Below are 19,638 nucleotides of genomic sequence, written 5' to 3' on the forward strand. Positions count from 1 at the left end.
TAGTAAAAAAATAATAATAATAAAAATACCATAAATCTATCCCCTATTTTTGTAGACGTTATAACTTTTGCGCAAACCAATCATTATGGGCTTATTGCAATTTTTTTACCAAAAATATGTAGAAAAATACATATTGGCCTAAATTCATGAAATTAATTTGTTTACATTTTTTGGGGGGATATTTATTATAGCAAAAGGTAAAGAAATATAATTTATTTTTCACAATTGTCAGTCTTTTTTTGTTTATAGCGCAAAAAATAAAAACCGCAGAGGTGATCAAATACCTTGTGTACAACGGTGCAAGACGGCACAATTGTCATTTAAAGTGATGCAGTGCCATATCGCAAAAAAAGGCCTGGTCATTAAGGGGGTAAATCCTTTCCAGGGCTGAAGTGCTTAAAAAGACAATAGCGTTTTGGTGGCCCCTAATGTCAGCTCTGCAGCTAATTGAGCATGGGTTGTGTCCAGTTGGCTTCTTCCCTGGACATAGTGACCAGGCTTTTACAGCTGGGAGCTTCTGGGTTCGTACTTCACAGGGGAGATCAGTAACACAGTAGCACATTCCCCACAATGTGATTGGGTGGCTTTATAGCTGCCTGAATCATCTCTACTTCATATTTAGCAGCCTACAGAGAAAAGGTACATAAAAGCCAGCTGCTATAGTCACTGTGAGTTTGTTTAAATGCCCCTGCCGTTGCCAAATAAAAGTTATGCTGGCTACAGGGTAAACAAGGCCAATTAAAAATATAACCATAACTATATATAACGAGTGTATTATCGTACCACCATCTATGAAGTCTTTATTACCAATGATGTTCCTATTAGAGAAATTATATATCCATAATTTTCCTGATCACCAATATCACTGAATCAAAAATTGAAAGCAAATTAAGAATTCTGAGTTGCCTCTATAACAGGAATAATAAGAATGCTTAACAATATGGATACTTGTTTCTGTTTGAGAAATTGGGGAGTCTTTGGGACTAAATGAAGCACATCTGTGCCTCCATCCCTGATATATAGGGACAAGGAAAGGAAGTTGGGACTTTAAATGAGGTTGTTGACATTTTAGGTCAGAGTAAATAAAACATGTTTATTGACATATAGAGTATAACTGCATATAATTTATTATAGCGATGCATATTGTGTATAGGGTAATAACACATAGTATTAATGCAACCAAGACAAATTAGTCATATATAATGAGAATACATAACATAATCAATAAATATATAAAAAATTGTTATACATAACAATATAAATTCATATATATACATATGTTAATTTGGCAGCACAAAAAGACTGTTGGATAAAACATAACAATATATTGTAGTGTGGTAAAAATAAATAAATGTTGTATTTAGGTGTAAACCTAGTAAAGCATGCAGCTACATCCTGAATGTTCGACACGTTTTATGTTACAAACACTTCCTCAGGGGCGGATGCTGTAACATATCTATAAAAACAATAATATTGATAATTAATTCTGATGTTAAATAAGTAAAGCAGAAAATGACAAGTTAGTCCAATCCTGGGTACTTACATACAACCAAGTATAAGGGTATGTAGTATAGGTAAGGCCCATACTTACCCATACTACATACTCTTATCCTTGGTTGTATAACTTGACTAGAACCATAGTGACAAATTTGTTGACCTAATGTTTACACTTTTCTTTTTAATAACATGTACAGTAAAACCTTGGATTGCAAGCATAATTTTTTCCAGAAGCATGCTTCTAATCCAAAGCACTTGTATATCAAAGCAAATTTCCCCATAAGAAATAATGGGAACTCAAGTGATTTGTTCCACAGTCATTTATTCATAAGTCCATCAGTCTATAGTCCATATAAAAAGATTATAGCAATGTGATAAACTGTGTAACCATAACATATACATCCACAATTTGCAGCCTCTCCAAGGGGATTAGAAGCAAAATCCAGCAGGAGCTACAGAGTGTAAAGGAGAAGAGAGGCGCCTCTAAGTGTAGCAATATGGTTACATTTAATGAAGGTACAACATTTAGCAATTCACTTTGTTGATGATTAAGAGGCACATCTAAGTATGCAGGGAAAGCTGTCCACATAGCTAGCTAGCTTGAGAAAGGTGCGCGCTGTGATCCTTAGAAGGTCGCGGTGCATACACCGAAACACGTTGCATTCTGGTCCACGGAAGTGACGTCATCCCCCACACGCCGTTTGCGTCCCAGCAGGATCCATTGTTTGTGCTCCAGCCCTCTTTCTGGTTGCTGCAGAGACTTACCCGGAAACCGCTTGTCGGTGAACCAGGGACATGTTCTCCCACAAAGCAGCATAAGCACAGCGAATGTATTCTACAGCAACAAGGGACTATACATTGCGGTTGTTAACTGACTGTCACCAGGACCACATCTACATGCCTGTATACAACTACTTCCATGTGAGTGCTTTGATGTTATTTTTATATTAAAGTTTGCAGTTTTTCTAAGTGGCGCCTGCTTTTTTCTGTTTTTGTTTCATGTTTTGGAGTCTGGCTTCGGCTCCCCACGCAAGGCTGCCCAGAACAAAAAGACTGATTTCTCACTCCAGAGCTATCTGCTCAAAGGACAAATATTAAAACTTTTGTTAGTATGCGCCAGTGTTGTAAAAATAAGTATGCAGGGAAAGCTGTCCACATAGACTGCCCTCTGCACCGCCGGTTCTCACCAATGTCGGTTTGCAATCGTGACCAGGAAAACTACCCTGCAGTAGAGCGATCTGAAAGCGAGGCTTGAATCGCTCGTGGAAGGGACGACATCAATGGTGGTGCGGAGAATGGTCTTTGTCGACAGTTTTACCCTGGATGCCTGAACACTTAGATGTGCCTTTTTTAATTGTCAACCATGTGAGTTTCTAAATGTCGTACCTTCATTAAATGTAACCATATTGCTACACTTAGAGGCATCTCTCCTCTATTTTAAACTGAGTTGTGACATAATGCTACTCTCAAACCAAGTTACTCTCAAACCAAGGTTTTACTGTATGTCCTTTATCTGGTACATTTTATAAATAACAGGAAGGGAAACGTTAATGAAAAATGTAGTTGAAATTCTGTTTTGAAAGTCTTGTATATGGGCATCACAACAAGATTGCTTTTGATGTTGCAGAAAACCCCTGACCGGCCTTCACCATAGTTTTAACGTGCAACTGGATGCATATTCATATTCCAAATAATTCGTTTTTCTCTAATTCTCACATCAGCTTCTCTGGGGAAAAAAAACAGAGTTTACCAGCAGGACACAACATAAAGAGCATGAAATTGCCATCAATATTTCCTCAAGCTCACCAAAGTATTTTACAGTATCTAGGAAGAGTAGGTCCCATTACAGTGTTGTTTAGGCAAAGATTTATACCTTAGAGCAATCAAAGCACTTTGCCCCCAGCCAGCAGTATGGACACATTGCTCTCTGCCTCCAATTTACAGATTCCATTCTGGTTGAACTATGAGGTTTTTCCACTAAAAAGGACTTTGAAAATCAGCTTTATGTCTCACACACAGCTGCAGAGAATGAATCAATTTAAAATTGGATCATCTGCGTGTTTTGAATTAATATTTCCGGTTTGAGGCCTGAAAAGACTTATTTTAAGTGGAATATTCATCAATCTTTTAGAGACACCTAAAAACGTATGTAAATATTTTATCAGGGACCTATGGAGATGTAAGGTATCTGGAACCACCTCCAAAAACATAAATACAAGGTCTGGATTACTAAATGGTTACATTTAATAATGCCTTTGAAGTTTCAGATGGTATCTTGAACTTCCAGACAATCAATAGCCTAGTTAATTTCTTTTTAACGTGCTGTGCAAAGTACGTCCCAAAGTAAGCAATCCAGGCACCACTCCAGTGGCTTGACAGCTTAATATTAAAACAATATTTGTGTAATTTTCTTTTTTTTTTTCACGTTGTGGACTTCTTTTTGGAAAATAATTGTGCCGATGCAAAAAATTGTAAGCTTAGCAGTTTCTTAAAAAGCCAAAGCAAGCCAAATAAGATGTACTACATAATGTGCATTACTGTTAGGCCCCGTAGACACACGAGGAGACATGTCCGATGAAATCGGTCCGCGGACAGCTTTCATCGGACATGTCTCCTGGGATATTTTGGTCTGATGTGTGTACACACCATCAGACCAAAATCCCCGCGGACAGAGAACTCGGTGACGTGACGGTGACGCGGCGACGTGCGCAAACCAGGAAGTTCAATGCTTCCACGCATGTGTCGAATCAATTTGACGCATGCACGGGATTTCGGTCTGCTGGTTAGACGTAATAACCAGCGGACATGTCCGATTAGGCGTACTAACCATTGGACATGTCCGACGGACATGTTTCCAGCGGACAAGTTTCTAAGCATGCTGGTCTGTGGACCAGTTTCAGCGGACATGTCTCCTCGTGTGTACGGGGCCTTAGAGTATAATAAATCAGATCATGCACATGTTAAATTGCATGCAACACATATTTGTAAGTACATGTTACATTAAATGCTCACCTGTTCTGGACTTGCTGCATAAATAACAGGTTCTAGTGCCATGATAGAAGTACACCACTTTTAGATACCTGACTGTTTTTCTGCTTATTGCTCATGCTGTTGCTTCTTGTCACATTCCTACAGTCAGTATGACTGCTTTTGGTGGCTGATGGGAAACAAGATGAGAAGCAGCAAGTATTACAGCAAGAGGGTTAAATAAAATTGCCTAATGGGGATGCAGACATTCTGTAAGTCAATCATACAGTACCCTTGTACCACCACCTATAGGAAAAACAAACATTTAGTGACGTAACCCATTAAGGTAAAGGCATACCTGCCTTTACATTATTTGTTTATTAGCAAACATAGTTCTTTCTATTGCAAATTATTTTGTTATCTTTTCTTATTCAATATCTTTTCTCGTTATTATGTGTTATTACAGATGAATAATCTACATATTTTATAATAAGGCTTTATTGGGCTACTAAAAGGCTCTGATATTGTCAGAATAGAGTCCCTGACAAGAATTAATATATTAACTCATATGCTGCACTGCTTGACAAATTGCTTACTAAATACATCAAAATGTATTGGTCATTCTATGATTTAATTGCCTAATGGTTGCATTGCAGGGCAAGGGAAATCCATTAATTATATCATCCTTCGCCCGTAGGAAATGTAATCATATAAATATAGATTTTGTTTAACCACTTAAGGACCGCCTAATGACGATATATACGTCGGCAGAATGGCACCGCTGGGCACAATCACGTACGCCCGCGACCTGGTCCGAAGCTCCGTGACCTCGGCCGCGGGACTCGCGGACCTGATCACCGCTACAGTCCCGCGATCGGTCCCCGAAGCTGAAGAACGGGGAGAGCCGCGTGTAAACATGGCTTCCCCGTTCTTCACTGTGGCGCTGTAATCGATTGTGTGTTCCCTAATATAGGGACGCACAATCAATGACGTCAGACCTACAACCACACCCCCCTACAGTTGTAAACACACTTCAGGGAACACATAACCCCTTCAGCGCCCCCTTGTGGTTAACTACCAAACTGCAACTGTCATTTTCACAATAAACAATGCATTTTTTGCTGTGAAAATGACAATGGTCCCAAAAATGTGTCAAAATTGGCTGAAGTGTCCGCCATAATGTCGCAGTCACGAAAAAAATCGCTGATCTCCGACATTAGTAGTAAAAAAAAATATTAATAAAAATGCAATAAAACTATCCCCTATTTTGTAAACGCTATACATTTTGCGCAAACCAATCGATAAAACGCTTATTGCGTTTTTTTTTTACCAAAAATAGGTAGAAGAATATGTATCGGCCTAAACTGAGGAAAAAAAATGTATATATGTTTTTCGGGGATATTTATTATAGCAAAAAGTAAAAAATATTGAATTTTTTTACAAAATTGTCTATTTTTGTTTATAGCGCAAAAAAGAAAAACCGCAGAGTTGATCAAATACCACCAAAATAAAGCTTTATTTGTGGGGAAAAAAGGACGCTAATTTTGTTTGGGAGCCACGTCGCACGACCGCGCAATTGTCAGTTAACGCGACACAGTGCCGAATCGCAAAAAGGGGCCTGGTCTTTTACCAGCATTTTGGTCCGGGTCTTAAGTGGTTAAGCAACGTTCTCTACATAGCAGAATTAAGGCAAAACTTTTTTTTTTTAAAGAGGAACGGCAGTCTGCTCACATAATTTGTAATAAAAACATCTTTGCCATTCTTCAGAATTCTTCAGCTTCCCTCCAACCACTTTGCATATTATTTTATATATACTGGTATTCTGTACTTGCCAAATATGCTTCAGAAATCACCCAGTCTGGCTGCAATCATTTTAACTGTGGGTAGCTGAAGCTGCTGCCTGTTCACTTCCTGGATTTACACAGAGGCACACCTCAAGCTCTGCAGCTCTCATCGGCCCTCTTATGGCTCACCCCCCCCGTTCCTGGCAAACAATTACGAGAGTGAGAGAGAGAGAGAGCTGTGCATGATGTCATAAGCCTAGGCTTTTTGTTTTTCAGTCTAGAAACAGGAAGTGGGCTGTATAAGGGATTTACTGGCAGAAAAAAAATGTTTTACTATCTAAAGTTAAAACAACATAGGCGGGAGATTTAATAGATGGAAAGATAAAAAAAATTATTGAAGTTTGGCTTTAAGTTTTTGATAGAGCGCAGAGGCATTAGAACAGTTATTATTGCCTTCTGTGCCCCATTATGGAGATCTGCCCTCTTTTATTGTCTTAGGGCCAGATTCACATACCCGCGGCGCAGCGTAACGTAAACCGTTCCCGCGCCGGACGTACTGCGCATGCTCCCGTCGCAAATTTCCCGACGTGCTTTGCGAGAAATTACGACGCGCCAACGTTTTGAGACTCGCGACGTGATCAAAGTACTTACGCCGGGAAAAAGATTTTTTTTTTAAAAAATACAAAAGTGACGCGGGAAAGACGGGCATACTTTAACATGGTGGAGTACTTTTCCACCATATTAAAGGTGCCCTATCTTTGCGACGGAAATCTAACACTTGTGACGATGTAACGACGGGAAAAACCTTCGGGGATCGCCGTAACTCCTAATTTGCATACCCGACGCTGGTTTACGAAGCAAACTCCCCCCAGCGGCGGCCGCGGTATTGCATCCTAAGATCCGACAGTGCAAGTCCATTACACCTGTCGGATCTTAGGGATATCTATGCGTAACTGATTCTATGAATCAGTCGCATAGATACTCTGAGAGATACGATGGAGTATCTGAGATACTCCGTCGTATCTCTTTTGTGAATCTGGCCCTTAGTTACCATTATTATTGAAAGCCAAAGTAGAAGACACAAACTCCAGGACCAACAGAACACACCAGGGGGCACCAAACTAAGTATAGCATTAATAACACTGAGGCATGTATAAGCTCTCATGGGAATTGTAATCCATGAACCTGGGATGGGGAATCTCTTCCAACAACTTGCAGCCTGGAAAGTCCAGACGTCAGGAAGGATTACAGCTTAGATGAGGAAGTGGAAACCAACAAACTAGCCTTCCTTCGAAGGTTGGCTTGAGAACAAAGCTTGGGTGGCCTTGAAATGCATAGCTTTGCCCCCCAATATCCAGAAGACATCACTTCCGGTCTGCTCTGAATCCCACAAGAAGCTCTCTTTTCCCTCTTATTGTTTTCCAATTCCTCATCTAATCTGTCATCCAGCCTGACGTCTGGACTTTCCAGTCTGCAAGTTGTAGGAAGAGGTTCCCCATCCCAGATGCTATTGGATTACATACACAAAGTGCCTATTCTTACCATGTAAGTTACTAATTTTCTAGTATTTCTAAGTACTATTAATGTTTCACTTAGTTTGGTGCCCCCTGGTGTGTTCTCTTGGTCCTACAGGTGTATTTATCCACCCAGTGCTCTTATCTTGGTCTGAGGTCCCCTGTTGTAGTGAGACTGTCCTTCGGAAGCCCTTACTATGTGATGAGCCTGATATTAACTGTCACAATGTGAGTTGTAATTTGTCTTTTCACCACAATAAATCTGTTAATATACTACACTCACATTGCTCCCTGCTGTTCTTCATATCCACTTAAGAAAAACATACTGGGTAGTTAATTGTTACATCCATATGTGTTCTAGTGAGTGCCTGTGTGTGTCAGTAGGACTGTAGTAAAAACGTAGGATTGATGTTAATTGTCCATTTTTCACTGTAAAGAGCCATGTAATGGGTCAGCACCTTATAAACAAAACTACATGTATCAAGGGCTAAAATCAATTTTATGGTGTCTTTTGACTAAATGATACAGTTATGGAAATGACCCAGCACATCCTATCTGCAGCTTATTTTACTTTGGCGGCACTTGTAGTGGACAATTGGTAACGCATATACATAAATATGGGAATAAAATGGTTTTACCCTTACAGATCAATGGTACCTAAAAATATAGCAACATTTAAGATGCATCCATGAAAAAATAACTTCAAGTAATATACTTTCGTGCAGGACAGAAAATATACTTATACCGTATCTCACAAAAGTGAGTGCACCCTCACATTTTTGTAAATAGTGTATTCTATATTTTCATATGACAACACTGAAGTAATTATACTTTGCTACAATGTAAAGCTTGTATACCAGTGTACATTCCCTTTCCCTTCAAAATAACTTGACACACAGTCAATAATATCTAAACCACTGGCAACAAAAGTGAGCACACCCCTAAGTGAAAATGTCCAAATTGGGCCCAATTAGCATTTTTCCATCCCCAGTGTCACATGACTCGTTAGTGTTACAGGGTCTCAAGTTGAAGGGTGGGGGTCAGCCTGTCAGTGCTCAGACCATACGCTGCACACTGCATCAAATTGATCTACATGGCTGTTGTTCCAGAAGGAAGCCTCTTCTAAATATGATGCTCAAAAAAGCCTGCAAACAGTTTGCTGTAGACAAGCAGACTAAGGACATGGATTACTTGAACCATGTCCTGTGGTTTGATGAGACCAAGATAAACTTATTTGGTTCAAATGTTGCCAAGTGTGTGTGACGGAAACCAGGTGAGGAATGCAAAGACAAGTGTATATTGCCTACAGTCAAGCATGGTGGTGGGAGTGTCATGATCTGGGGCCACATGAGTGCTGCCGACACTGGGAGCTACAGTTCATTGAGGAAATCATGAATACCAACATGTTCTGTGACATACCGAAGAGGAGCATGACCCCCTCCCTTTCAGGGACTGGGCCACAGGGCAGTATCCCAACATAATGACCCCAAACACACCTCCAAGATGACCACTGCCTTGCTTAAAGAAGCTGAGGGTAAAGGTGATGGACTGGTCAAGCATGTCTCCAGACCTAAACCCTATTGAGCATCTGTGGGACATCCTCAAAAGGAAGGTGGAGGAGCGCAAGGTCCACCATTTCCGTGATGTTGTCATGGAGGAGTAGAAGAGGACTCAGTGGCAACCTGTGAAGCTCTGGTGAACTCCATGCCCAAGAGGGTTAATTCAATGCTGACAAATAATGGTGGCCACACAAAATATTTACACTTTGGGCCCAATTTGGAAATTTTCACTTGGGGGCATACTCACTTTTTTTGCCAGCGGTTTAGACATTAATAGCTGCATGTTGAGTTATTTTGAGGGGACATCAAATTCACACTGTTGTACAACCTGTACACTCACTACTTTACATTGTAGAACAGTGTATTTTTTTCAGTGTTGTCATATGAAAAGATATAATAAAATATTTACAAAAATGTGAGTGGTGTACTCACTTTTGTGAGATACTGTATATGCCTACATGCTATTTATCATTCCTAGGATTGCAAGGGTAAGGATTACATGGCTATGTTTCAATTGCATGCTGTCTGTTACCATTGTACAGGGAGTGGGTAATAAGAGTGAAGTGAAACCAGATACAAGAACTATTGGCTGTTAGAAAACTTTAATAATTAATTAGTGGGCCTTTATTGCACCCAGGGGTCAGGGTTCAGGGGAAAACATTGATTGTGCTAATACAAAGCTCAAGAAAACTTCTGCTTAGTTAAAGCAAGAGAATATGAGGTTGGCACTGTTACAATAGGAAACACAATCAAAACGGTTTTCAGAACCTTGATGTTCTGAGCTTATATGCAATAAGTTACCTTGTGTTATTCTAGTTAGAGTATCACCTATATATAAATGGAACAATCCAGTGTGAGGAATGTGTTACATTCCAGAACTTTTTTGAAGTCCCACGTAAGACTTCATTCATAGATTTTGTTACTAGGAAACAGTGCAAGTATGTCTGACAGCACTGGTAAATCCTTGTTTTAAGATTTATCAAAACATTTCAGTGTCTTGCTTGTCCTTTAGGATTTTGCCATATTGCCGGGGAAAGCATTCTTATGCTGTGTACACACGATCGGACATTCCGACATCAAAACCGTGGATTTTTTTCCGACGGATTGTTCGCCCCACCTTGTCTTGCATACACACGGTCACACAAATGTTGTTGGAAATTCCGACCGTGTGTGTGCAGCATTAGGCTTTTAACTGACTGACTGTGAGGATGGGACCCTGTGCTGTGGGAGAAATGGCTGCTTTACGCCAAATTCTGGGGAGAAACACACGTTAATTGGTCAGCTGTGGCTTGGGCTTTTTAAGTCTGACCTGAACAGCATTCAGGGCCCCACCCCACAGAAAGGAAGTCTGTACCTGGGAGCCAGGTGAGCTCCCATATCTCTGAGAGAAGAGAGAGGCTGCATGGGTTGCAGCTAGAAGCTGTGTGCTTCAAGAGGATTGATGCTGTGTGCGTCCAAGAAGGATAGGTCGCTGTTTGCAGACGTTGTGTGTGACTGTTGATTTTTTGCAAGATACAGGAATGAGGAAACCCCCCTGCGAGGGCTGCTTTTGTATCTGTTAACTTTGATGTTTTTAAATAAAAGTGGGCTACCAGGCCCTTAAAAACTCAGTATTGGACTGGCGTACTCACTGAAAAACGCACCTACCATTGGAGTCTGATCCCCCAATCTTACACTGACCAACTTGTTAAATTAAGTAAAAGTTTTCTCAGTCACAGGTGCTTGCTAAATGATGTTAAAACAGGTGTGAGGAACATTGGTTTAACCACTTAACTTCCGGCCGCTGTCAATTGACGGCAGCATGATAGCTCCATTGTTCTGACAGGACGTCATATGACGTCCTTGTCTTTTAGAGCCACTAGGGGGCGTGCGCGCCGCCGGCAACACTCGCGCACACCCGCCGTGTTACTGGGGACGTAATGCGCGTGCCCGGCGGCCGCGATGGCCGCCAGGCACCCGTGATTGCCCAGTAACTGAGCAGAACCGTGGATCTCTGTGTGTAAACACAGCGATCCACTTTCTGTCAGGGAGAGGAGACCGATGCTGTGTCCCTTGTACATAGGGACACAGATCGGTCACCCCCCCAGTCAGTCCCCTCCCCCCACAGTAAGAATCACTCCCAGGGTACACATTTAACCCCTTCCTCGCCCCCTAGTGTTAACCCTTTCCCTGCCAGTCACATTTATACAGTTATCAGTGCATATTTATAGCACTGTTCACTGTATAAATGTGAATGGTTCCAAAAATGTGTCAAAAGTGTCCGATGTGTCCGCCATAATGTCGCAGTCCCAATAAAAATCGCAGATCGCCGCCATTACTAGTAAAAAAATTATAATAATTATGTCCCCTATTTTTTAGGTTCTATAACTTTTGCTCAAACCAGTCACTATACAGGGAGTGCAGAATTATTAGGCAAGTTGTATTTTTGAGGATTCATTTTATTATTGAACAACAACCATGTTCTCAATGAACCCAAAAAACTCATTAATATCAAAGCTGAATATTTTTGGAAGTAGTTTTTAGTTTTAGCTATTTTAGGGGGATATCTGTGTGTGGAGGTGACTATTACTGTGCATAATTATTAGGCAACTTAACAAAAAAAAATATATACCCATTTCAATTATTTATTTTTACCAGTGAAACCAATATAACATCTCAACATTCACAAATATACATTTCTGACATTCAAAAACAAAACAAAAACAAATCAGTGACCAATATAGCCACCTTTCTTTGCAAGGACACTCAAAAGCCTGCCATCCATGGATTCTGTCAGTGTTTTGATCTGTTCACCATCAACATTGCAATGTGCAGCAGCAACCACAGCCTCCCAGACACTGTTCAGAGAGGTGTACTGTTTTCCTTCCTTGTAAATCTCACATTTGATGATGGGCCACAGGTTCTCAATGGGGTTCAGATCAGGTGAACAAGGAGGCCGTGTCATTAGTTTTTCTTCTTTTATACCCTTTCTTGCCAGCCACGCTGTGGAGTACTTGGACGCGTGTGATGGAGCATTGTCCTGCATGAAAATCATGTTTTTCTTGAAGGATGCAGACTTCTTCCTGTACCACTGCTTGAAGAAGGTGTCTTCCAGAAACTGGCAGTAGGACTGGGAGTTGAGCTTGACTCCATCCTCAACCCGAAAAGGCCCCACAAGCTCATCTTTGATGATACCAGCCCAAACCAGTACTCCACCTCCACCTTGCTGGCGTCTGAGTCGGACTGGAGCTCTCTGCCCTTTACCAATCCAGCCACGGGCCCATCCATCTGGCCCATCAAGACTCACTCTCATTTCATCAGTCCATAAAACCTTAGAAAAATCAGTCTTGAGATATTTCTTGGCCCAGTCTTGACGTTTCAGCTTGTGTGTCTTGTTCAGTGGTGGTCGTCTTTCAGCCTTTCTTACCTTGGCCATGTCTCTGAGTATTGCACACCTTGTGCTTTTGGGCACTCCAGTGATGTTGCAGCTCTGAAATATGGCCAAACTGGTGGCAAGTGGCATCTTGGCAGCTGCACGCTTGACTTTTCTCAGTTCATGGGCAGTTATTTTGCGCCTTGGTTTTTCCACACGCTTCTTGCGACCCTGTTGACTATTTTGAATGAAACGCTTGATTGTTCGATGATCACGCTTCAGAAGCTTTGCAATTTTAAGAGTGCTGCATCCCTCTGCAAGATATCTCACTATTTTTGACTTTTCTGAGCCTGTCAAGTCCTTCTTTTGACCCATTTTGCCAAAGGAAAGGAAGTTGCCTAATAATTATGCACACCTGATATAGGGTGTTGATGTCATTAGACCACACCCCTTCTCATTACAGAGATGCACATCACCTAATATGCTTAATTGGTAGTAGGCTTTCGAGCCTATACAGCTTGGAGTAAGACAACATGCATAAAGAGGATGATGTGGTCAAAATACTCATTTGCCTAATAATTCTGCACTCCCTGTACGCTTATTGCGTTTTTTTTTTTTTTTTACCAAAAATATGTAGAAGAATACGTATCGGCCTAAACTGAGAAAAAAAAATAATTAAAAAAAATTGGGATATTTATTATAGTAAAAAATATTGTTATTTTTTTCAAAATTGCCGCCCTTTTTTGTTTATAGCACAAAAAATAAAAACCACACAGGCGATGAAATACCACCAAAAGAAAGCTCTATTTGTGGAAAAAAAAGGACGTCAATTTTGTTTGGGAGCCATGTCGCATGACAGCGCAATTGTCAGTTAAAGCGACGCAGTGCCGAAAGCTAAAATTTCGCCTGGGCAGGAAGGGGGTATATGTGCCCAGTAAGCAAGAGGTTAAAGGGTTTGGGATTCCCATGTAGTTGTAATCAATTAATAGTATTCTCTTGACCAGCAGTGGCTTACTTTAAGTGTTTGTAAACCCTCTCCTATACCCAGTGAAGTGAACCTTCTCAGATGATACACAGGAATTAAACAAATCTCCCTACATGTACATGTCTATTTGCTGTCTTTCCCTTTCTACACTCTTTGGAAAGTTCAGATAATGTTATAAATCTTTCTCCCTGTTTCAGCGGTGCATAGGGGCAGGTGGGGAGTCTGGGCTTGCACTGTGTGACAGCTGATTGGAGAAAAAGCACACAACCCCACTCCATATAGGCAGAGGAACGAACGAATATGCAAAGCTGGTATCTAATCTACCTTTAAGCTCCCCCCCCCCCCCACACACACACAAATTTCCAGCTGCTGGTATCTCCTGTGTCTGGAAATTTGTCAGACTGACAGAGCAGGAACAGAGCAGCAGAAATACACAACACTTAGAGCTTTGGTGAGAGATAAGTAAACACTACAGATATATGTGCCTAGGTCAAATTTAATGAATGGGGTTTACAACCACTTTCAAGTGTATGTAAAGCCAAAGCTTTTTTTAAGTAGGGAAGAGGTAAAACCCCTTTCAAATTTTAGTTTTGTTTTGCTGCCTTTTGTCCCAGTGGAGAAATTACCTTTCACATCCTGTCCTGGAGATGCAAATGGAATGGAGATGAAATTTCTCTAAAGTAAATGTATTTCCCAACTTAGAGAGCTATCATAGAAACATGTATCCCTGTTGGAGAATTTCCCCTTGATGACTCTAAAAATTCTGACCGTGTGTAGGCCCCATTGGACATTTTCTGTTGGAATTTCCGACAGCAAAAATTTGAGAGCTGGTTCTCAAATTTTCCAACGGGAAAAGTTATTGACGGAAATTCCGATCATCTGTATGCAATTCCGATGCACAAAAATCCTGTGCATGCTCGGAATCATTAAACTTAATTTTTCTCGGCTCGTGGTAGTGTTGTTCGTCACCGTGTTCTTGACGTTTGGAATTTCCAACAACATTTGAACAACAACAAGTTTGAGCCAACATTCCAGTTTCCTTGTCGGAAATTCCGGTCGCGTGTACGTGGCATAAAAGTTTGGATTTTCCAACACTTTCTCTCATGACAATGGTCACAAAACAACAATAAAGAGGAGGCCATGGACAGCAAAAAAATAAATAAAAAACAATTGAAATTCTTCCCTACTCTATCCAAACCTAAAAAAAATGAATTTACATACACTTTAAATCTACTTGCTGGACGGCCACACTCCTGTACAATTTATTTATTCAGTAGGTGAACTACAGGTATCATCTTGCATGGTTTCACACCAAGGCTTACTCATGGCCGTCCAGCCTTCTTTTTTTCTTGAAAAATAAATGATCTGATGCAATATATGCATTTTTCCATTTGATTCTTCTGTCCAGAGCACTTTTGGCATTTTTCTGCACCACAGTTCCTATGTTTTCATGCATAGTTGAGTCTCTTAGCCTTGAGGAATTGGGTTTATTTCTGAATGTTTTCCTAATTAACAGCATTTTTTTCACAGGTGCCCTAAAACTTTTGCTCAGTACTGTAGGTTTTAGCCAAACAAATAAGAGCTGAGTATTGTAAGCACCCCTATTTCTGTTAAATGGTTTGTCTCAACCCTGTAACCACTACTCTTGCTGGATAGCTTGGCCTTTTAAATGAAGGTAAAAACAGATATTAAAGGACAAGTTCTTCTTTGGTAACCTGTAACATGTTGCCAAAGAGCACCTGCCTGCAGCCGCCCTGATTACTTGCTTTGACAGTGGGCATGGGATCTTCTCCCTGCACCAGCCCATATGGCTTCCTCGTTCACAGTGATTTATGAATGAAATACATCTACTGTCTTCCACCACGGCAGAGGTGGCTTGTAGTTCTCAGTGAAATGCTATGGTGCTGGTGAATGCTTTTGTAGTTCATTGATCTTCCTTTACCCATATCGGTCTGCCTGTCAGATAGCTATACTGAGATTCTGTAGAAGTCTGACATTGTACTTGTGACCTGCTGATCGCGTGTGCAATGTTCTGCAGGTTTCAGAAAAAAATGCACAATTGTTTTCCCTACAAAAATATATATATATTTTTTATTTAATGTTTAATGCAACAGGTTACAAAAACAGTTTTGTTGATGCTATTGACAGATTGCATCATAAATCTATTTTTTTGTATTTTTGCCCATAGTTTCACCTTTTACCTATTTTAAGATAAGTAAAAGACATTTTTCTACTCTGTCAATAACCTCCTGGGTTTCAATAAATGCATTTGAAGTCTTAGTAGATTGGCGTAAAAAAAAGCTACTACAGATAGCACAGCAACTAACTGGGTGGTGCCACATATAAAACGGCTATTTATATTGATTTTCTACATTTTTTTAGCACCAGCTCATGATCATTCATAATAACATTTTCACACTGCTGCCCGTCTTGTGAACTTGCCACCAGAACATTTTAATTGAAGGAAGCATGAGACATTACACACACACACATATTTTCCTCCTGTTAGGAATGTACTGAATTCAGTCTCCCTGAGCCTCTACGATAACAGGAAATAGAAAACAATCATGATGTGTGCATGGTTCTCTGCAAATAACTGTCTTGCACATGGCATGTGATTTGATGAGATATTTGTTGGAGTACAAGACTTGGTGTTGAAGATGCAAACCATATTCTTACAGCACGAAAGAGCCGGTGGTGCCCAGCAATAGGGCCTTTAAGCTATATATGTATAATATGTATTATATATAGATATATATAGAGTCTCTGCATTAAGGTAAAGAATATCCCTGTATTTGTATCACCCCCTCAACCCCCTAAAATTATTCCTCACTAAATCCAGTGCTGTGCCTCTCTCTCTTCTCGCCCTGAATTCACAGGACAGAGAAACAGGTGCAAGAGCCATTGGCTCCTGCTGCTTTCAATCATACCCTGTGAGCAGAGGGTGGCACAGAGCTGTGCTGTGTGTGTATATAGATGTTTTATCTCTCTTATCACCTAAGGCTAGACGTTTCATTTTACTGGGTATATGTATAGGTTTACAACCACTTTAACCTCTTGCCGACCTGCTCACCATCAAATGACGGCTGGGCGGTGTGGCTCTCGTTCTGAGTGGATGTCATATGACAGCGCGGTGGCTGTTCCATGTTTCTAGGGCACGACACGACCCCAATCTGTGTAAGGAGCTGTGACCGCAGTTTTTTAACCATGTGATCGGCTGTGACCAATCACAGCCAGTCACATGTAAACATGAAGATGCCGGTAATTGTCTCTCATCGCCTCACAGCGAGGAGAGGAGAGCCGATCAGCGGCATCTCCTCACAGAGGACAGCTAGGTATGATCACCAGTGTCCTGATTACAATTAAGTGCCCACCAGTGCCAGCAATGATTACCCACCACTGCCAGCAATCAGTGCCAACCAATGTCCACAATTTCCACCAATCAGTGCCCAAGAGTGCAAGCAATCTGTCCCCACAAATGATGCCAGGGTGTAAGTGCCCTGTACTGAGGTGTTTAACCACTTGCTTACTGGGCACATAAACCCCCTTCGTTCCCAGGCGAAATCTCAGCGTCCGGCACTGCGTCGCTTTAACTGACAATTGCGCGGTCGTGCGATGTGGCTCCCAAACAAAATTGGCGTCCTTTTTTCCCCACAAATAGAGCTTTCTTTTGGTGGTATTTGATCACCTCTGCGGTTTTTATTTTTTGCGCTATAAACAAAAAAAGAGCAACAATTTAAAAAAAATATATATTTTTTTTACTTGTTGCTATAATAAATATCCCAATTTTTTTTTAAAAAACTATTTTTTTTCTCAGTTAAGGCCGATACGTATTTTTCGACGTATTTTTGTAAAAAAAAAAAATAAATCACAATAAGCGACTGGTTTGCGCAAAAGTTATAGCGCCTACAAAATGGGGAACAGAATTATGATTTTTTTTATTATTTTTTTTTTTACTAGTAATGGCGGCGATCTGCGATTTTTATTGGGACTGGGATATTGCGGCGGACGTATCGGACACTTTTGACACAAATTTGGCGCCATTCACATTTATACGGCGATCAGTGATATAAAAATGCACTAATTACTGTATAAATGTGACTGGCAGTGAAGGGGTTAACACTAGGGGGTGAGGAAAGGGTTAAATGTGTAGCCTGGGTGTGTTATAACTGTGTGGGGGGAGGGGGGTGACTGGGGGAGGGGACCGATGCTGTGTCCCTATGTACAAGAGACACAGATCGGTCTCCTCTCCTCTCACAGCACGTGGAGCTCTGTGTTTACACACAGAGCTCCACGTTCCTGCTGTCACCTACCGTGTCACCGACGATCGCGTGTACCCGGCGGACATCGCGGCCGCCAGGTACACGCATCGGGTCTTCGGCGATGCGTCGGGACAGTTTTTACCCGCCGCGCGCCACCCAGTGGCGCGCGCGGGTAATGCACATAAAGGCCGTTTTTAAACGGCCACTTGGCACTTGAGAGCCGCGCTGCGGACGTATTTCGTCTATAGCGCGGATCTCAAGTGGTTAAAGTACACCTTCTTTTACATGGGTTTTTCTTCTCCCACTTACTTACACTGTTTGCATTTAAAAATATATTTAATGATTTTTTTTTATTGAAGACACACTTATTTGTGTCTTTTAAATCTGTCTGAATTTCAGGTGTAATGACTTGATCTTTTTCTTTGTGGATAAAGAATGGCTCTAATCATGCATTATAAAATCTTGTTTTTCAGTGGTTCCTCCTGGAAGTCCTGGTCCCATCACACGGCATGGTTCTTATGACAGCCTGGCGTCAGACCATAGTGGCCAGGAGGATGAAGAATGGCTTTCACAGGTTATACATTTAATTATATACCGTAGTCATATTTTGTAAGCCTATTGGATATTTGAAGCTAGTGAGTGTTGCTTTTGACAAAAATATAATGCAAAATTTGTTGTACACTGCTTATGTTTCTATTTAAGGGGGAGGGAGTTTATTGCAAAAGTTTAAAAATAAATCATGATGTTTTTTTGTTTTGTTTTTCTGACGTGCCAGTAAAACATTGTAAAGCCAATGCAATTTTTCTTCAAGACAGCCAACACAGTCATGCAAGGTGCATGCATTTCAGATGAACACTTCACTCTTTTATACACTATACTTGATACTACCTACACAGTTACTGGCAAGATTATCTAGGTGCAAAAAAGCTCTATTCATTTTGATAGAAAGTTTAGTATTAAAAAAGTAACAACTTTTTTGTTAAAAAAAATAATGTGTGGTGTCAAAGCTATTATTGTATTAATGCATTTTTTTCTATATTAAATTTACACTATGTTGCCAAAAGTATTGGGACGCCTTTACATGCACATGAACTTTAATGGCATCCCAGTCTTAGTTCGTAGGGATTTAGTATTGAGTTGCCCCATCCTTTGCAGCTATAATATCTTCAGCTCTTCTGGGAAGGCTGTCCACAAGGTTTAGGAGTGTGTCTATGGGAATGTTTGACCATTCATCCAGAAGAGCATTTGTGAGGTCAGGCACTGCTGTTCGACAAGAAGGCCTGGCTTGCAGTCTCCACTCCAATTCATCCCAAAGGTGTCATATCGGGTTAAGGTCAGAACTCTATGCATACCAGTCAAGATCTTCAACCCCAAACTTGCTCACCCATGTCTTTATGGACCTTGCTTTGTGAACTGGTGTGGAGTCATGTTGGAACAGGAATGGGCCATCCCCGAACTGTGCCCACAAGCGCATTTGTGAGGTCAGACACTGATGTTGGATGAGAAGGCCTGTCTCACAGTCTCCGTTCTATTTCTTTCACTCAAGTTCCTCCACTCCAAACCCATTCATGTCTTTATGGACCTATGTGCCCTGGTCCAAATCATTTGGTGGAGGAGTGATTATGGTGTGGGGTTGTTTTTCAGAGGTTGGGCTTGGCCCCTTTTTTCCAGTGAAGGGAACTCTTAAGGGGTCAGCATACCAAGACATGTTGGACAAT

At 40.9% G+C, this 19,638-nt stretch overlaps 1 protein-coding gene across 5 annotated transcripts in view; it reads left to right on the forward strand.

Moving 5' to 3' along the window:
• The window catches only part of BCAS3 (BCAS3 microtubule associated cell migration factor), a 1,469,256-nt gene that overhangs the window by 736,782 nt on the left and 712,836 nt on the right, over window positions 1–19,638 (forward strand). For all 5 annotated transcript variants that reach the window (XM_040336914.1, XM_040336915.1, XM_040336917.1 and 2 more), the window contains one exon: window positions 18,394–18,494. In XM_040336914.1, coding sequence (XP_040192848.1) covers window positions 18,394–18,494 — 101 coding nt within the window. The remainder of the gene's footprint in view (window positions 1–18,393; window positions 18,495–19,638) is intronic.

Source organism: Rana temporaria, chromosome 2, assembly GCF_905171775.1.
Source record: "Rana temporaria chromosome 2, aRanTem1.1, whole genome shotgun sequence".
Lineage (NCBI taxonomy): Eukaryota > Metazoa > Chordata > Amphibia > Anura > Ranidae > Rana > Rana temporaria.